We start from the raw sequence: 15,046 nt of genomic DNA, 5'->3' as shown, positions 1-15,046 counted from the left end.
CAGGAAAACATGGATTCCCCCCCTAAAAACAATATAGAATTACAGGAAAAGGGTTTTAAAAATCTTCTGTCAGGTGCCTATGCACACACATACACACACACACACACACACACCTCTTCTAAACCCAATGCTTCTAGAGTGGCATTTTGGGCCTGGTTCGTGGCATCTTGGGCCATCTCCCGGTTCTGATCAGTCTTGCTCTTTAATTCGTCGATCCCCCTCGAAAGGTTGGCCAGTCGCATCATAGAATCCATCTGCATGGCCTCCAGATCCTTAAGCTTCTCTTCCACCTGTAAGGGACAGCGAAAGGTGCACCAAAAAGGAGATTTCAAAATTAAGAAATGCACACACACAAACACACACACACAAACACATTTTAATGTAGCTGTGTAGTAAATTGTACCATTGCTGTGGAGTTTTTGGTGCTGTTGAGGTTTTTCAGGGCCTGGTCCAGGGCTTCGGCTGCCTTCTGAATGGCCATCTCAGATGAGTCCAAAGCCTGTTTAGTCATGTTGGCTGTGTCCTTCACTCCTTCTGCTCGTGTCCTACAAACACACACAGGCCATGTGTGAGATCGGGAGCTCTGCAGCGCGTTTCAAGTACTTCCCTGTCTAAATCTGCCTCTCTTTCTGCCTCTGTCTTACTTGACATCCTTAGCTCTGTTGAGCAGCTCTTTGGCCTGGCGGAGCTGCTCTGCAGTGTTGTTGAAGACCCCCTCTATGTCGGTCAGGTTATTAATGCTGTCTTTGATCTGCTGGACCACACTGTCTAAGGTGGTTCTGTTGACAGGAAGAGATATAGCCAGCACCTGCAGAGCCACTTTCTCAATGCTTTCTGGGTCAGCACCTTCCACTGTACAAGAGACACGGGCAAGAAGAACCATTAAAATGCTATATCATAACAAATCAAAAAAAACATAGAAACATCTAAATATATGAACATCTACACATCTGTCTCTCAAGGGTAATGGCATCAACGAACCAGTCAGGAACTCTTTGATCTTCTTAATGAACTCCTTGAGTTTTTTATTGGAGTTTTCAAAGAGGTCCTTCTTCTTTTGAGCTTTATCCAAGGTGTCCATGGCTTGATTCTTCACATCCTGGGTCAGCATAGCAATGTCCTGGAGCTGGGAATATACAATTAGGCATTACTGAAAAATTAACTAACCAGTTCGCAAAACATGCTACACTACTACACTATAGCACTAACAAACACATAACACAAGCCAAGGTTCGTGGGGACAAAAAAGGCAGGTTTCACTCTGGGATTAAGCCAAAATGTATACAGATGAGTGCAGAGGAATAGCCCACCAGAGATCAAGTCTGGGAGTTGTACCTTCTTAGTCACGCGCTGGAGATCGTCACTGGCAGCAGTCAGGTTATTTGTGACATCATCAGCGTATTTCAGCCCCTTTAGGGAGGCGCTCACAGTTCCGTTACACCCGTCCCCTCCACACACCCTCTGACCGTCACTGTCACGACAACCAGCACCTCCACATGGGCTGTTGGGACACGTGCCATTGGAGCTTGAATTGGCGCTTCCACCACATACCTTGAGTAAAAACAATTATATAGGCGGGGTTAGGTTCACACATACAGGGAGATAAAGAAAGAGAGAGAGGGATATAGTATAGAAAAAGAGGTAGGTTTTTAGTATCCCAACCGTAAATACACACTACAGTACCTAGCAAACAATGCTAATCACTGAGAAAGCTGATCGCAGTTAAAACAAAGGAGATTTTTGACCTGTTTGTTCTACTTTTCGGAGGCCTACATCTTCACTCACAGGGCAAAGTCTAAAAATAAGGGGTATTTAGGGTCTCTCAGAATGGACTGCGTCTTTCGTATAACATGTCTGTTACAAGTGAACGATGTCAGTTAAATTAAAACCAGTAATCTTCACACAATAGGTTCTTTCACTTTCAATTAAGATTCATTCCCCAATTACCAATTACCTAAAGCAGCACTTTATATTGAAAGTTAAAAGAAATTCTATGAAAGATCTATAGAATACACTCGTCAACATTCTATGCACCCTTAAGTTTCCCCAAGAAAAACAGGCACTGATAGGCACAAACGGCAGGCACATTGGTGTCAAAATCTCAGCTTAGTGTCAAGGAACATGCCAAGGAATCGATCAACCATCATATCGATCGACGATCTCCACCGGTTCAATGTAGGGGTCTATTGGTGGCATGGTGCTCATACAAAAATCAATAAACATATCCTTGGTTTTCTTTTTCTATGTTTTAAGTAAAAGCGATCAAACCAGCCAACAAATTCCACCACAACGTTTAAGAGTCACAATAACTGAGTCAACTGTAAACTTAACGATGTGTCCAGAATCTAGTGCCCTCAAACTCAACTCTGGACCTCAAAGCCAGTTCCACTTATTTTTTTATTTTCCACAGTCTAATCAGGGACTTATTTAGACCTGGGATACCAAGTGTTTGAAATAAATTATGAGGTAGAACAGAAAACCAGCAGGCTTTGGGATCTCGTAGGGTAAGAGCTGAGTACTCTTGCTCTAGAGTCTCGGGTGCTCTGTCAATCACTAATGTAAAACACAAAAAACAGAGGGAAAGGATGCCACCAAGTGGTGAGCCAGTAAAGGAGGAAAGCATGATGGATACTGAACTATTAACCTTTGCCCTTTGAGTTATATTAGTCAAAAAATCTATCAGACAGCTTACTATGTCTTACTATAACATCCCCCAATATATTATCCCCTACAGATCCCACTATATTATCCCCTACAGATCCCACTATATTATCCCCTACAGACCCCACTATATTATCCCCTACAGATCCCACTATATTATCCCCTACAGACCCCACTATATTATCCCTTACAGATCCCACTATATTATCCCCTACAGATCCCACTATATTATCCCCTACAGATCCCACTATATTATCCCCTACAGACCCCACTATATTATCCCCTACAGACCCCACTATATTATCCCCTACAGATCCCACTATATTATCCCCTACAGACCCCACTATATTATCCCCTACAGACCCCACTATATTATCCCCTACAGATCCCACTATATTATCCCCTACAGATCCCACTATATTATCCCCTACAGACCCCACTATATTATCCCCTACAGATCCCACTATATTATCCCCTACAGACCCCACTATATTATCCCCTACAGACCCCACTAGATTATAATCTACAGATTCCACTATATTATCCCCTACAGACCCCACTATATTATCCCCTACAGACCCCACTATATTATCCCCTACAGACCCCACTATACCTAGGTAGAACCTTACTGAAGAATTTACCTTGTGGCTCAGTTGGTGAACTTTCTTGTCCACATCCCGGACTTTGTTCTCCAGCTCTGACAGTGATTTCTTCTGTGCTGCCACTGTGCGCAGAAACTTGTCTTTCCTCTCGCTCAGAAGGTCCTCGGTTTGTTCTCGTATTGCTTTAGATTCCTCCACAGGGCTGAAGGGACCGGAAACAGAGGCGTTGCACCTCTGTTGTGCCTCTTGAGACTCGTTGTAGTACTTCTTTACAAGGTCAAACTGATCTGTAATAGAGACCACGACCAGGGAACACAGTTAGAGAAAGACACTACAAACTGCCAAGACTATGTATGTGTTAGTGCCAGCTTGCCAATACGTACATGTATACAAACAGTTGTGCTTAAAAGTTTGCATACCCTATGAGAATTGATAATATATGTACCATTTGTAAAGAAAACACGAGTGAGCATGCAAAACACATCTTTTATTTCTTATTGGATTCACATTCAACTGTAGGTCATAAAAGAATGACTTTTGTTATGGCAGTCTTTTGTAACAGTTGCATATGAGGCCTCGAATTCTTGCAGGTGGTACAGCGGCCCATTTGTCTTGGCAAAATGCCTCCAGGTCATGCAAAGTCTTTGGTTGTCCTGTACGTTTGAGATTTCCCCAGAGTGGCTCGATGATATTAAGGTCAGGAGACTGTGATGGTCACTTCAGATCCTTCACCTTTTTCTGCTGTAACCAGTGGAGGGTCAACTTGGCCTTGTGCTTAGGGTCATTGTCATGCTGAAAAGTCCAAGAGCGTCCCATGCACAGCTTTTGTGCTGAAGAATGCAAATAGTCTTTAATTTTCATTAACATGCAGCATTCATCTTGGCATCAATTTTTACCAGATTCCCATGCCTTTAGAGCCCGAAAACATCAATGAGCCACCACCATGCTTCACAGTGGGGATGGTATTCTGTTCTTGGCCTTGTTGACCCCTCTCCAAACACACCGCTAATGGTTGGGACCATAAAGCTCTATTTTGGTCTCGTCACTCCAAATTACAGTGTGCCAGAAGCTGTGAGGCGTGTCAAGGTGTTGTCAGGTATATTGTAACTAGGCTTCTTTCTGGCAACTCGACCATATAGCAACATTTTTTTTCTAGTATTGTCGAATTGTGCTCCTTGAAACAACCACACCATCTTTTTCCAGAGCAGCCAGTATTTCTCATGAGGTTACCTGTGGGTTTTTATTTGTATCCCGAACAATTATTCTGGCAGTTTAGGCAGAATTCTTTCTTGGTCTACCTGACCTTGGCTTGGTATCAAGAGATCCCTGAATTTTCCACTTCTTAATAAGTGGTTGAACAGTACTGACTGGCATTTGCAAGGCTTTGGATATCTTTTTATATCCTGTTCCATCTTTATAAAGTTCCATTACCTTGTTAAGCAGATCTTTTGAAAATGATCTGCTCCCCATGGCTCAGTATCTAGCCTGCTCAGTGCATACACGTGAGAGCTAACAAACTCATTGACAATTTTTATACAGACACTAATTCCAATTGAAAAAGCCACAGGTGTGTCACCTTGTGTGTCTTTAACAAGGCCAAACATTCAAAGGTATGTAAACATTTGATCCGGGCCATTTAAAAAGGAGACAAACAACTATGTGATAATAAATGGCTTCATATGATTATTATCCTTAAATGAAAGACATTCATATTTTCAAAATCAATGCCAACATTTCACAGTTTCTGCCAGGATATGCAAAGCTATGAGCACAACTCATAAGTATATATGTATTTTAACCCTCCTGTTCCTCACTCAAAACCTTCCTTTTTGACTTTTTTGGAAAGGAAAGAAAAAGGATCAGTGTTCTCTTTTCCGGAGCTTTATATATATATATAGACATAAACTTCCTGTTCCTGTACATATTGCAATGTGCCTGAGGAAGATAATGTCCAGGAAGATAATGCTACCTTGGAACTCAGAGTTGTTCACCATTTCTTTCCAGTGTTGCTCCAGTGTGGTGTTGAGGTCCCTGAGTTCCTCCTCCATCTGGGTTAGGTTCCTCCTTAGTACCTCATCCTGCACTTGGATCCCATTCAGCTCTCGGGCCACACCCATCAGACGGCCATCAGTTAGAGCTATCTCCGCTCTACAATGCCACATAGTCATGTAAGACTCCCAGTTTCCCCTAAAAGCGTTCTTTATACATAATTCAGGTTAACGTGTGTGATAGGTTGACCCAGAACTAAAATCATTTAATCATATTATGTTCACAAAGCCTGTCAACAAGACTGTGTTTATGCCTGTGTTTGAAAAAGCACTGCTGCCCTCTAGCAACAGTAATTCTGTCACCAGTAAGTTACTGACGTACTCTACAATGGGTCACAAAACTCACAATGTGCCACCAACAGTAGAGTACTGTATGACGCTGTTACCTTAGGTCATCGATGGACTGGCCAATCAGCTGGTGTATTCTGTCTTTGTCTCCATCTTGGATCAGGTCCCTTAGCCTGGCCAATTTTTCCTCCAGCTCGTGGATGCGCCTGTCTTCCACCCCAGGGATCTCGCCACTCTCCAGGATCCTCTGAACCTCGCGGCGGATGCGCTCCAGCTCTTGGCGGATGGTGCACACGGTGTCGTCCCACAGCTCGAAGCAGGGGTGGCATGGGATGCACTTGGGGAAGGCCCCGCTGAAGCCACGGTCACAACTGTCGCACCGCAGCCCTGACGCCCCCGTCCTGCACTCACACGCTCCGGTCACGCGGTCGCACTGAGCGCTCTCCGAGCCCAGAGGGTGACAGTTACACTCTGAGGGAAGGGAGGAGGAGATGTGGAGAGACCCACGTGAATACATATCGTGGAAAGCGGTATAAGACAGTGAATACGAAGGTGGAGTATGGCGCATGAAACTTCTTTCATTGGAGCAATTACCTTCACACTGAACACGTGGGTCTCCCCAGTGGAACTGCTCGCACTCTGTGCACTGCCTCCCCCCAAAGCCTTGCCTACAGTGACACTGTCCACTAAACTACAGACAGACGAGCAGACAGACAGCCAGGGAGCGTCCTAGTTATTCCACTACATTGATGAAGTGAACGAAGGTCTGTATAACCACCTTTCCCTACCACAGGTCCTACCATGTTGCAGTGGGGCCCAGTGGCGTGCTGAGGATGACACCCACACCGCTCACAGCCCGTGTCTGTTCCGAAGTTCCAGTGTTCTGGGGCGCATTGGTCGCAGTTGTCCCCCACCACGTTGTCTCGACAGGGGCACGCTCCCGTCTGGCTGTCACAATGGCAGTGACCTCCACTACAGTATGACTGTTGTGTACCTGCTGTTACACATGTGCAACCTGTAGATGGAGATACACACGTCAGACACAACACACACGACCTGACAGATGGAGATACACACGTCAGACACAACACACTCCGCCTGACAGATGGAGATACACACGTCAGACACAACACACACGACCTGACAGATGGAGATACACACGTCAGACACAACACACACGACCTGACAGATGGAGATACACACGTCAGACACAACACACACGACCTGACAGATGGAGATACACATATAACACACAACACACTCCGCCTGACAGGTGGAGATACACACGTCAGACACAACACACTCCGCCTGACAGATGGAGATACACACGTCAGACACAACACACACGACCTGACAGATGGAGATACACACGTCACACACAACACACACAACCTGACAGATGGAGATACACACGTCAGACACAACACACTCCGCCTGACAGATGGAGATACACACGTCAGACACAACACACACGACCTGACAGATGGAGATACACACGTCAGACACAACACACACGACCTGACAGATGGAGATACACATGTAACACACAACACACTCCGCCTGACAGATGGAGATACACACGTCAGACACAACACACACGACCTGACAGATGGAGATACACACGTCAGACACAACACACACGACCTGACAGATGGAGATACACACGTCAGACACAACACACATGACCTGACAGATGGAGATACACACGTCAGACACAACACACACGACCTGACAGATGGAGATACACACGTCAGACACAACACACACGACCTGACAGATGGAGATACACACGTCAGACACAACACACTCCGCCTGACAGATGGAGATACACACGTCACACACAACACACATGACCTGACAGATGGAGATACACACGTCAGACACAACACACACGACCTGACAGATGGAGATACACACGTCAGACACAACACACACGACCTGACAGATGGAGATACACACGTCAGACACAACACACTCCGCCTGACAGATGGAGATACACACGTCACACACAACACACATGACCTGACAGATGGAGATACACACGTCAGACACAACACACACGACCTGACAGATGGAGATACACACGTCAGACACAACACACACGACTTGACAGATGGAGATACACACGTCAGACACAACACACTCCGCCTGAAAGATGGAGATACACACGTCAGACACAACACACTCCGCCTGACAGATGGAGATACACACGTCAGACACAACACACACGACCTGACAGATGGAGATACACACGTCAGACACAACACACACGACTTGACAGATGGAGATACACACGTCAGACACAACACACTCCGCCTGAAAGATGGAGATACACACGTCAGACACAACACACTCCGCCTGACAGATGGAGATACACACGTCAGACACAACACACATGACCTGACAGATGGAGATACACACGTCAGACACAACACACTCCGCCTGACAGATGGAGATACACACATCAGACACAACACACACGACCTGACAGAGCACCGACTGAGTGGTTGTGCAAAAAGTGGTTAGCCTCTTTCAGGCAGGACCAATCCTTCACATAACATGAAAAATGCAGAGGCAGAACTTATTTGAGATTTGACCAACTGTTTGCATGTAAAAACTTACGTCTGCAGTCCTGAACCAGAGCGTTACCGTAGTAACCATGTTTACAGTTGGAACAGGAGGATCCATCCGTGTTGTACAGGCATCTCAGGCACTGGCCTGTCCTCGGGTCACATGACCCTGGGTCCTCTGTGTCGATGTTGCCACTGCACTGGCATGGTCGGCACTGTCCACCTGGATGCTCAGGGTTGCCATAGTAACCAGGGGCACAGAGGTCACAGCGATTGCCTAGAGTGTGGAAGGGGTTAGGAACAGGTTATATGAGTTGGCTTATAGTGGAGGGGTTAGAGTTAGGAATAGGTTACAGTGAGTTAGTTGATAGTGAGATTTAGGCTGTAATGAAGGGATTAGTTAGGTAATAGTGGAGGGGTCAGAGTTAGGCTGTAATGAAGGGATTAGTTAGGTAATAGTGGAGGGGTCAGAGTTAGGCTGTAATGAAGGGATTAGTTAGGTAATAGTGGAGGGGTCAGAGTTAGGCTGTAATGAAGGGATTAGTTAGGTTATAGTGGAGGGGTCAGAGTTAGGCTGTAATGAAGGGATTAGTTAGGTAATAGTGGAGGGGTTAGAGTTAGGCTGTAATGAAGGGATTAGTTAGGTTATAGTGGAGGGGTTAGGGTTATGTAAACACTAGAATGCCATTAAACAAAACTAGATTTGAACTTTACAAGTACATTCGATTTGGGCTTCTAGCTTGAATGGTTCAAGAGATAGCGCTGTAGGGTTAATTAACAGTAATTATGTAAATGTACAGTATATCAGACAAATGGAAGCAATTTATGTTGGGATAGACTAACTATGTAAAACAAAATTGGTTTTGTTTCTGTAGCTAAAATGGTTCAAGTGAACGGAGTACTGTTAGTACCCGAATAAAGTCAATGATGAAATCCTATTGAAAAAATGCCATTCAAGTTCAATATTGAAAAAGGTCTAAAATATATCAAAACGCTGTACACAAGCAACATAGAGAGGAGTAGTGTCTTAAATGAGAGGGAGAAATTGAAGATTTGAAACTTCGGACTCTTGCTTTGCAAGCCCCAGTAACTAGAGATGTCTTTTTAGTGAGCTAAACTATCATTCAGACTGACCTTTATAGCCTGGGTTACAGTTGCATAGTATTTGATTGGAGGCGTGGTCAGCTTGACAGGAATCTCCATGCGAGTGTCCACTTCCTGGATTCCCAGGACAAGGGCAGGGTCGACAGTGATCTCCAGACCCCAAAACCGGATTCCCAAAGAAACCGTTCACACACCTGGGCAAAGTGGAACAGAAAGTGCATTTAGAAACAGTATCCCACCCGTCATCAGACAATTACCTAATCAGTTTCATATCTTACCATCAAATCAAACATTACCAACTGGACTGGTACTGATCCAACCACACCGCCTAAAACACCACGCTACCCACACCAGTTACCAGTCACCACCATGTCCGTCTCCCTGCTCACCTGTCACACAGGGGTCCGTCAGTGTAGTCTCTGCAGGACTGGCACTGCCCCGTCTGTGGGTGGCAGTGGTCCGCATGGCCGTTACACTCACACTGCCTGCAGCTGGGGAAGCCCCACTGGCCAGGCTGGCAGTCGGAGCACTGGCGCCCGCTGGCCCCCTGTCTGCATGGACACTGCCCCGTCCCCGGGTCACACTGGTGGCCCACGGAGCCCTGGGAATGGCAGTCACAGGCTGGGAAGGGAGAGGGAAAAGAGGAGTGAGACAGAACAGGAGGGGAAGAGGGAGAATCATGACCGTATTCAATAAACTCAGTGGTGCTTTAGTTTGGATTTTACCTGGTTAGCAACATAATTACAGCATGATTAGAACTATAAAATAGATTTATTTGTTATGCCTGTAGTATACAATGTTATATATCACAGCTCTCTACCAATCAGCATTCATATAAGTTCTACTGCATCTCACAGTAAAATATTAGAACTACACATTTATAAAAGACACACATTTTAAAAAAGTAAGTGTGACAGAAAAATGTAAACAATGTAAAAATAAAAGTGATATGAGATCTGTATGTAAAATATTTGACATTTCCGTAATTTAGCAGATGCTTTATTTCGACTATCATGCATTCATCCTAAGACAGCATAAAACACAATATACAAATATTCCATTCCAGCTAAACATTAGAAATTAAATCTAATAGAAATATTTGAATTAATCTAGTAAAAAAAAAAAGAATCAGGAAAAGTAATTCTTTGGACACCCATTAATGAATGCTAAACATTTTTGGATACAGTGTTTCGGAAATTAACTCTGCGCCCACTCACCAGTACAGCCATACTGTCCAAAGCCGTAAGTGCCAGGTGCACATTGGTCACACCGTCGTCCAATCACATTGGGTTTGCAGTGACACTGACCCCCGATCCTGTCACACTCAGCACTCAGAGATCCCTGAGGGTCACACTGACATTCTGTAGTGACAACGAGACAAGAAAAGTCCTTAAATCATGAGTGAAGTGAATCTATGGTTGGATTGTATTTAATGTCCAGTCTGGAAGTGAAGGCATTAATGAGTCATTTTTCTTGTCTGACCTTCGACCCCTGATCCCCCAGTGCATTGTGGAGTTCTACTCACGCAGGGCTCCTTCATGCAGGATGGCAGAGATGCTGCAGATCAGCTTTGTACACATCTCCGCCAGCAAGGGCATGGGCGTGGCCATGAAGGAGTCCATGCACATGTAGCGCACCATCTCATCGCGGTGCTCCTCTGCCGCGGGGTCGTTGCCCTGGAAACCTGGCAGCTCCGTGTAGATTGGGGTCAACACCAGCTGGGAGAGAGGAATGTAAGGGAACGGTAATGACAAGCGAAAGGAGTTCAGTGACCACATGTGTTTCACCGCAAGACCACTAGGTGGTGGTGTTTGATCAACGGCTACTCCCACATAACTGCTCGTTCACTCAAATACAAACAAGAAACCAGGCAAGCCTAGTTCAGCCGGCCCGCAATAAAATGTGTTAATCGTGGCAGCCCTCTTGAGAATCGAACCCGGGTCGACCGCATGAGAGGCTATGTAGTTAACCACTACACCACCGAACTGTTCAACAGAGATGTGACACTCACTATAGCATCCCAGTCCTCTGTAGACACACACACGCACGCACGTGCACACACACACACACGGCAGGAACAGAGACAGACTCACCGAATCGACAAGTATGAAAGCAGTCAGGTGTCTCTGGGACACACCGTGGCGCTGGAATCGGATGGCCACAACATAACGGTTACTAGGCTCAAAGCAAAAAGGCCGGGGCATCTTGACATACCTGTTAGGTCACACAAAGAGATTCTCTAATCAGACATTCTTATATGACATTGTTATTTTAGCTATATGGCATTCAGAGATAAAGGAACGGACAGATGGAGCAATCTACTCCCCTCCCCAACTTCATCAAGGGGGACAAGAACCAACTCATTTATTACAGATCTTTGAGTTCATAAAGAGCTCTCCGTCCGTTCTACTGTCAACTATCTACCAGCCACTATCTACCGGATGGCTTCCTTAAGTGCCCTCTCTGCCCAGGCATCCTGTCTGACTTCTGACTTGCCTCCCGTGTTATGGGCCGCCCTGCTAATTGGTTCTGCCTGAGGCACCAATAACAGTGCAGAATAGTAGGGGCAGCCACGGTCCAGTGAGTTAGTCAGATTTGTTCTGGGCCCACCAGGAACTCTTCATTCACCCTAAGCTAATTCTAACAGGTTTCTCAAACACTTACAGCTATGTTAGTTGACCACGATAAAAGGCCCATTACAGATCATACTAGGTAGATAAAAAAGCGAGCGGGGCTATCTGGATATCTAGGATGCGTGTTGGTGAAGGAGATCAAGGGTTGGGCTGGGTTGTCTCCATAGTGCCGGTTGATGGAGTTTAAGGGGACTAAGAGCTTGATAAAGGAGGAACACACATGGCAGGAACAGAGACCGGACTCCCAGGACGGCAACACAACAAGGACTACAGCACATCTATCCAGCTCACAGTACTGTATCCAGTACCTGTTAAAGTGCTAGGTCTACTGAACCTACTTCAACTGGTTCTCACCTAAACTGTTTTCACCGTGTCTCAGTCTCTTTGCACTATATCTTTATGTTAACAGAGGAATGTTAGGCTCCCCTGTCTCTTTCATCTCATAACCATGGAAATCTGTGCTTATCAGATAAACAGGTAGAACATAAGAAAATATTGATAGTTGATGGATAAATTCCAGAGAGACACACACAAACTGACTTATACCAAACTGTGTACATGAAGGTAAAACTAATGTCATTTATTTGGATAGTACGTGTTTATTTGTAATGCTGTAATATATTATCAATCAATCAATCAAATTTATTTATGATGCCCTTTTTAGAACAGCAGTTGTCACAAAGTGCTTTACAGAGACACCCGGCCTTAAACCCCAAGGAGCAAACAACAGTAGTGTTGGATTTCAGTGGCTAGGAAAAACTCTCTAAGACGGCCGAATTTTAGGAAGAAACCTAGAGAGGACCCAGGCCCAGAGGGGTGACCAGTCCTCTTCAGGCTGTGCCAGGTGAAATATTAAGAGTCCAATTAGAAAAATAAATACATTTCTCTGGGCTAAATCCAGAGTCCATTTGATTCTAGACTAGGTCAAAAGTATGACCAGGTGGACAAGGACAGGCCCCCCAAACCAGGTACTCCGCAGGTGTGGACCAGGACCTCAACTCTTCCTACACTTTAAAACTGGAGGAGACTGAGAAAAGTTAGAAAGTGCATTCCTCATATCCCTCAGCACAATAATATAGCAGCTTAACACCTTGGAACTGAGACAGGGGGGTCCGGCGACTCTGTGGCCCTACCCGGGGGAGGCCCCAGACAGGGCCCAACAGGCAGGAAATCAATCCACCCACATTGCTAGGCATCAACCAAAGGGACACCCATCAACCGCAACCCCCCTGAATGAGGGCCAAGTATTGCCAGCAGCGTACAGCCCAATTGCACAAGTGCGCAACAGAGAGACAACAACAAGCCAGTGACTCTTCCCCCGAAAGGCATTGGAGGGAGGGCATCCCAGTGGCGACGAGAGCCCACCTGGCAAGACAGCAAGGGTGGACAGTATCAAGCCTACTGGTCACCTTCACGCCCCCGGGCCAGGCTACACCTAATTATTAACCGTGCTGTAGAGATGTGTTTTTAGTGGACACTTGAAAGTTTGCACTGAGTTTGCATTTCTAACCTTAATTGGCAGATCATTCCACAGTAGTGGAGCTCTATGAGAAAAGGCCCTGCCGCCAGCTGTTTGTTTAGAAATTCTAAGTACAATTAAAAGGCCTGCAATATTACAATATATTCATACAATATATTAATTTCATATATATATATATATATAATATATATATTATAATATATTTCATATATATATATATATATATATATAATATATATTATAATATATATATTATAATAATGTATTCATATATATATGATATATTTTTTTTATTATAATCATTAATATATATAGTATATAATATATATACTCTTTTTTTATTATTAAAACACTTCCCAGATAAACTGCCTTAGTATGACTTTCAGGTGTCTAACACTTTTGCACAGTTCCACACACACACAGACCCACACAGAGACCCACAGAGAGACCCAAACAGAGACCCAAACAGAGACCCACACAGAGACCCACACAGACACCCAAACAGAGACCCACACAGAGACCCACACAGAGACCCACACAGAGACCCAAACAGAGACCCAAACAGCGACCCACACAGAGACCCACACAGAGACCCACACAGAGACCCACACAGAGACCCACACAGAGACCCAAACAGCGACCCACACAGAGACCCACACAGAGACCCACACAGAGACCCACACAGAGACCCACACAGAGACCCACACAGAGACCCACACAGAGACCCACACCCAGTGGTGTCAGTATTCAGTACCTCCCGTGGTGGGGCAGGGTGACGGTGTACAGCTGTTCAGTGGGCAGCAGGTTGCCACAGCGGGAGCTGGTGGGCAGCAACTGGGAGGTGACACTCACTATAGCCTCCCAGTCCTCTGTAGACTTCACACACGCACGCACGCATGCGCACACAGTCACACACACACACACACAGACACACAAACACGCACGCAGGCAGGCACGCACACACGCACAAGAAGGGTTTTAAAAACACAAGATTATTTAGAATGTTTTTGTTTTGACCTCATTACTAAGTGCTACCTGGAGCACTTAAATGATGCGGGCCACTTAAATGATGATATACACCAATCAGCCATAACATTCTGACCACTGACAGGTGAAGTGAATAACACTGATAATCCCGTTATCATGGCACCTGTCAGTGGGTGGGATATAAAGGGGCAGCAAGTGAACATTCTGTCATGTGGTCATAATGCACGCCTGGAGCGAAGGCTGGCTGTGTGGTCCAATCCAACAGACGAGTTACTGTAGTTCAAACTGCTGAAAAAGTTAATGCTGGTACTGATAGAAAGGTGTTAGAACACACAGTGTATTGCAGTTTGATGCGTATGGGGCTGCGTAGCCGCAGACCAGTCAGGGTGTCCATGTTAACACGTCCACTGCCAAAAGCGCCTACAATGGGCACATGAGCATCAGAACTGGACCACGGAGCAATGGAAGAAGGTGGCCTGGTCTGATGAATCACATTTTCTTTTACATCATGTGGATGACTGGGTGCGTGTGTGTTGCTTACCTGGAGAACACATGGCACCAGGATGCACTATGGGAAGAAGGCAAGCCGGCGGATGCAGTGTGATGCTTTGGGCAATGTTCTGCTGGGAAACCTTGGGTCCTGCTATTAATGTGGATGTTACTTTGACACATA

General features: G+C 45.4%; 1 protein-coding gene across 4 annotated transcripts in view; it reads right to left on the bottom strand.

Annotated features, from left to right (window-relative positions):
* The window catches only part of lamb2l (laminin, beta 2-like), a 43,767-nt gene that overhangs the window by 1,979 nt on the left and 26,742 nt on the right, over window positions 1-15,046 (bottom strand). For all 4 annotated transcript variants that reach the window (XM_013136422.4, XM_020051814.3, XM_013136423.4 and 1 more), the window contains exons 17-33: window positions 14,141-14,262; window positions 11,367-11,487; window positions 10,799-10,991; window positions 10,491-10,634; window positions 9,663-9,894; window positions 9,304-9,467; window positions 8,222-8,446; window positions 6,400-6,614; window positions 6,194-6,290; window positions 5,698-6,070; window positions 5,233-5,411; window positions 3,303-3,550; window positions 1,336-1,551; window positions 982-1,126; window positions 645-852; window positions 404-545; window positions 114-290 (exon numbers count right to left, since the gene is read on the bottom strand). In XM_013136422.4, coding sequence (XP_012991876.3) covers window positions 114-290; window positions 404-545; window positions 645-852; window positions 982-1,126; window positions 1,336-1,551; window positions 3,303-3,550; window positions 5,233-5,411; window positions 5,698-6,070; window positions 6,194-6,290; window positions 6,400-6,614; window positions 8,222-8,446; window positions 9,304-9,467; window positions 9,663-9,894; window positions 10,491-10,634; window positions 10,799-10,991; window positions 11,367-11,487; window positions 14,141-14,262 — 3,201 coding nt within the window. The remainder of the gene's footprint in view (window positions 1-113; window positions 291-403; window positions 546-644; window positions 853-981; window positions 1,127-1,335; window positions 1,552-3,302; window positions 3,551-5,232; window positions 5,412-5,697; window positions 6,071-6,193; window positions 6,291-6,399; window positions 6,615-8,221; window positions 8,447-9,303; window positions 9,468-9,662; window positions 9,895-10,490; window positions 10,635-10,798; window positions 10,992-11,366; window positions 11,488-14,140; window positions 14,263-15,046) is intronic.

Source organism: Esox lucius, chromosome 12 (genome assembly GCF_011004845.1).
Source record: "Esox lucius isolate fEsoLuc1 chromosome 12, fEsoLuc1.pri, whole genome shotgun sequence".
Taxonomy (NCBI): domain Eukaryota; kingdom Metazoa; phylum Chordata; class Actinopteri; order Esociformes; family Esocidae; genus Esox; species Esox lucius.
The sequence above is the reverse complement of the archived record's forward strand: the minus strand, read 5'-3'. Positions and strand labels throughout refer to the sequence as shown.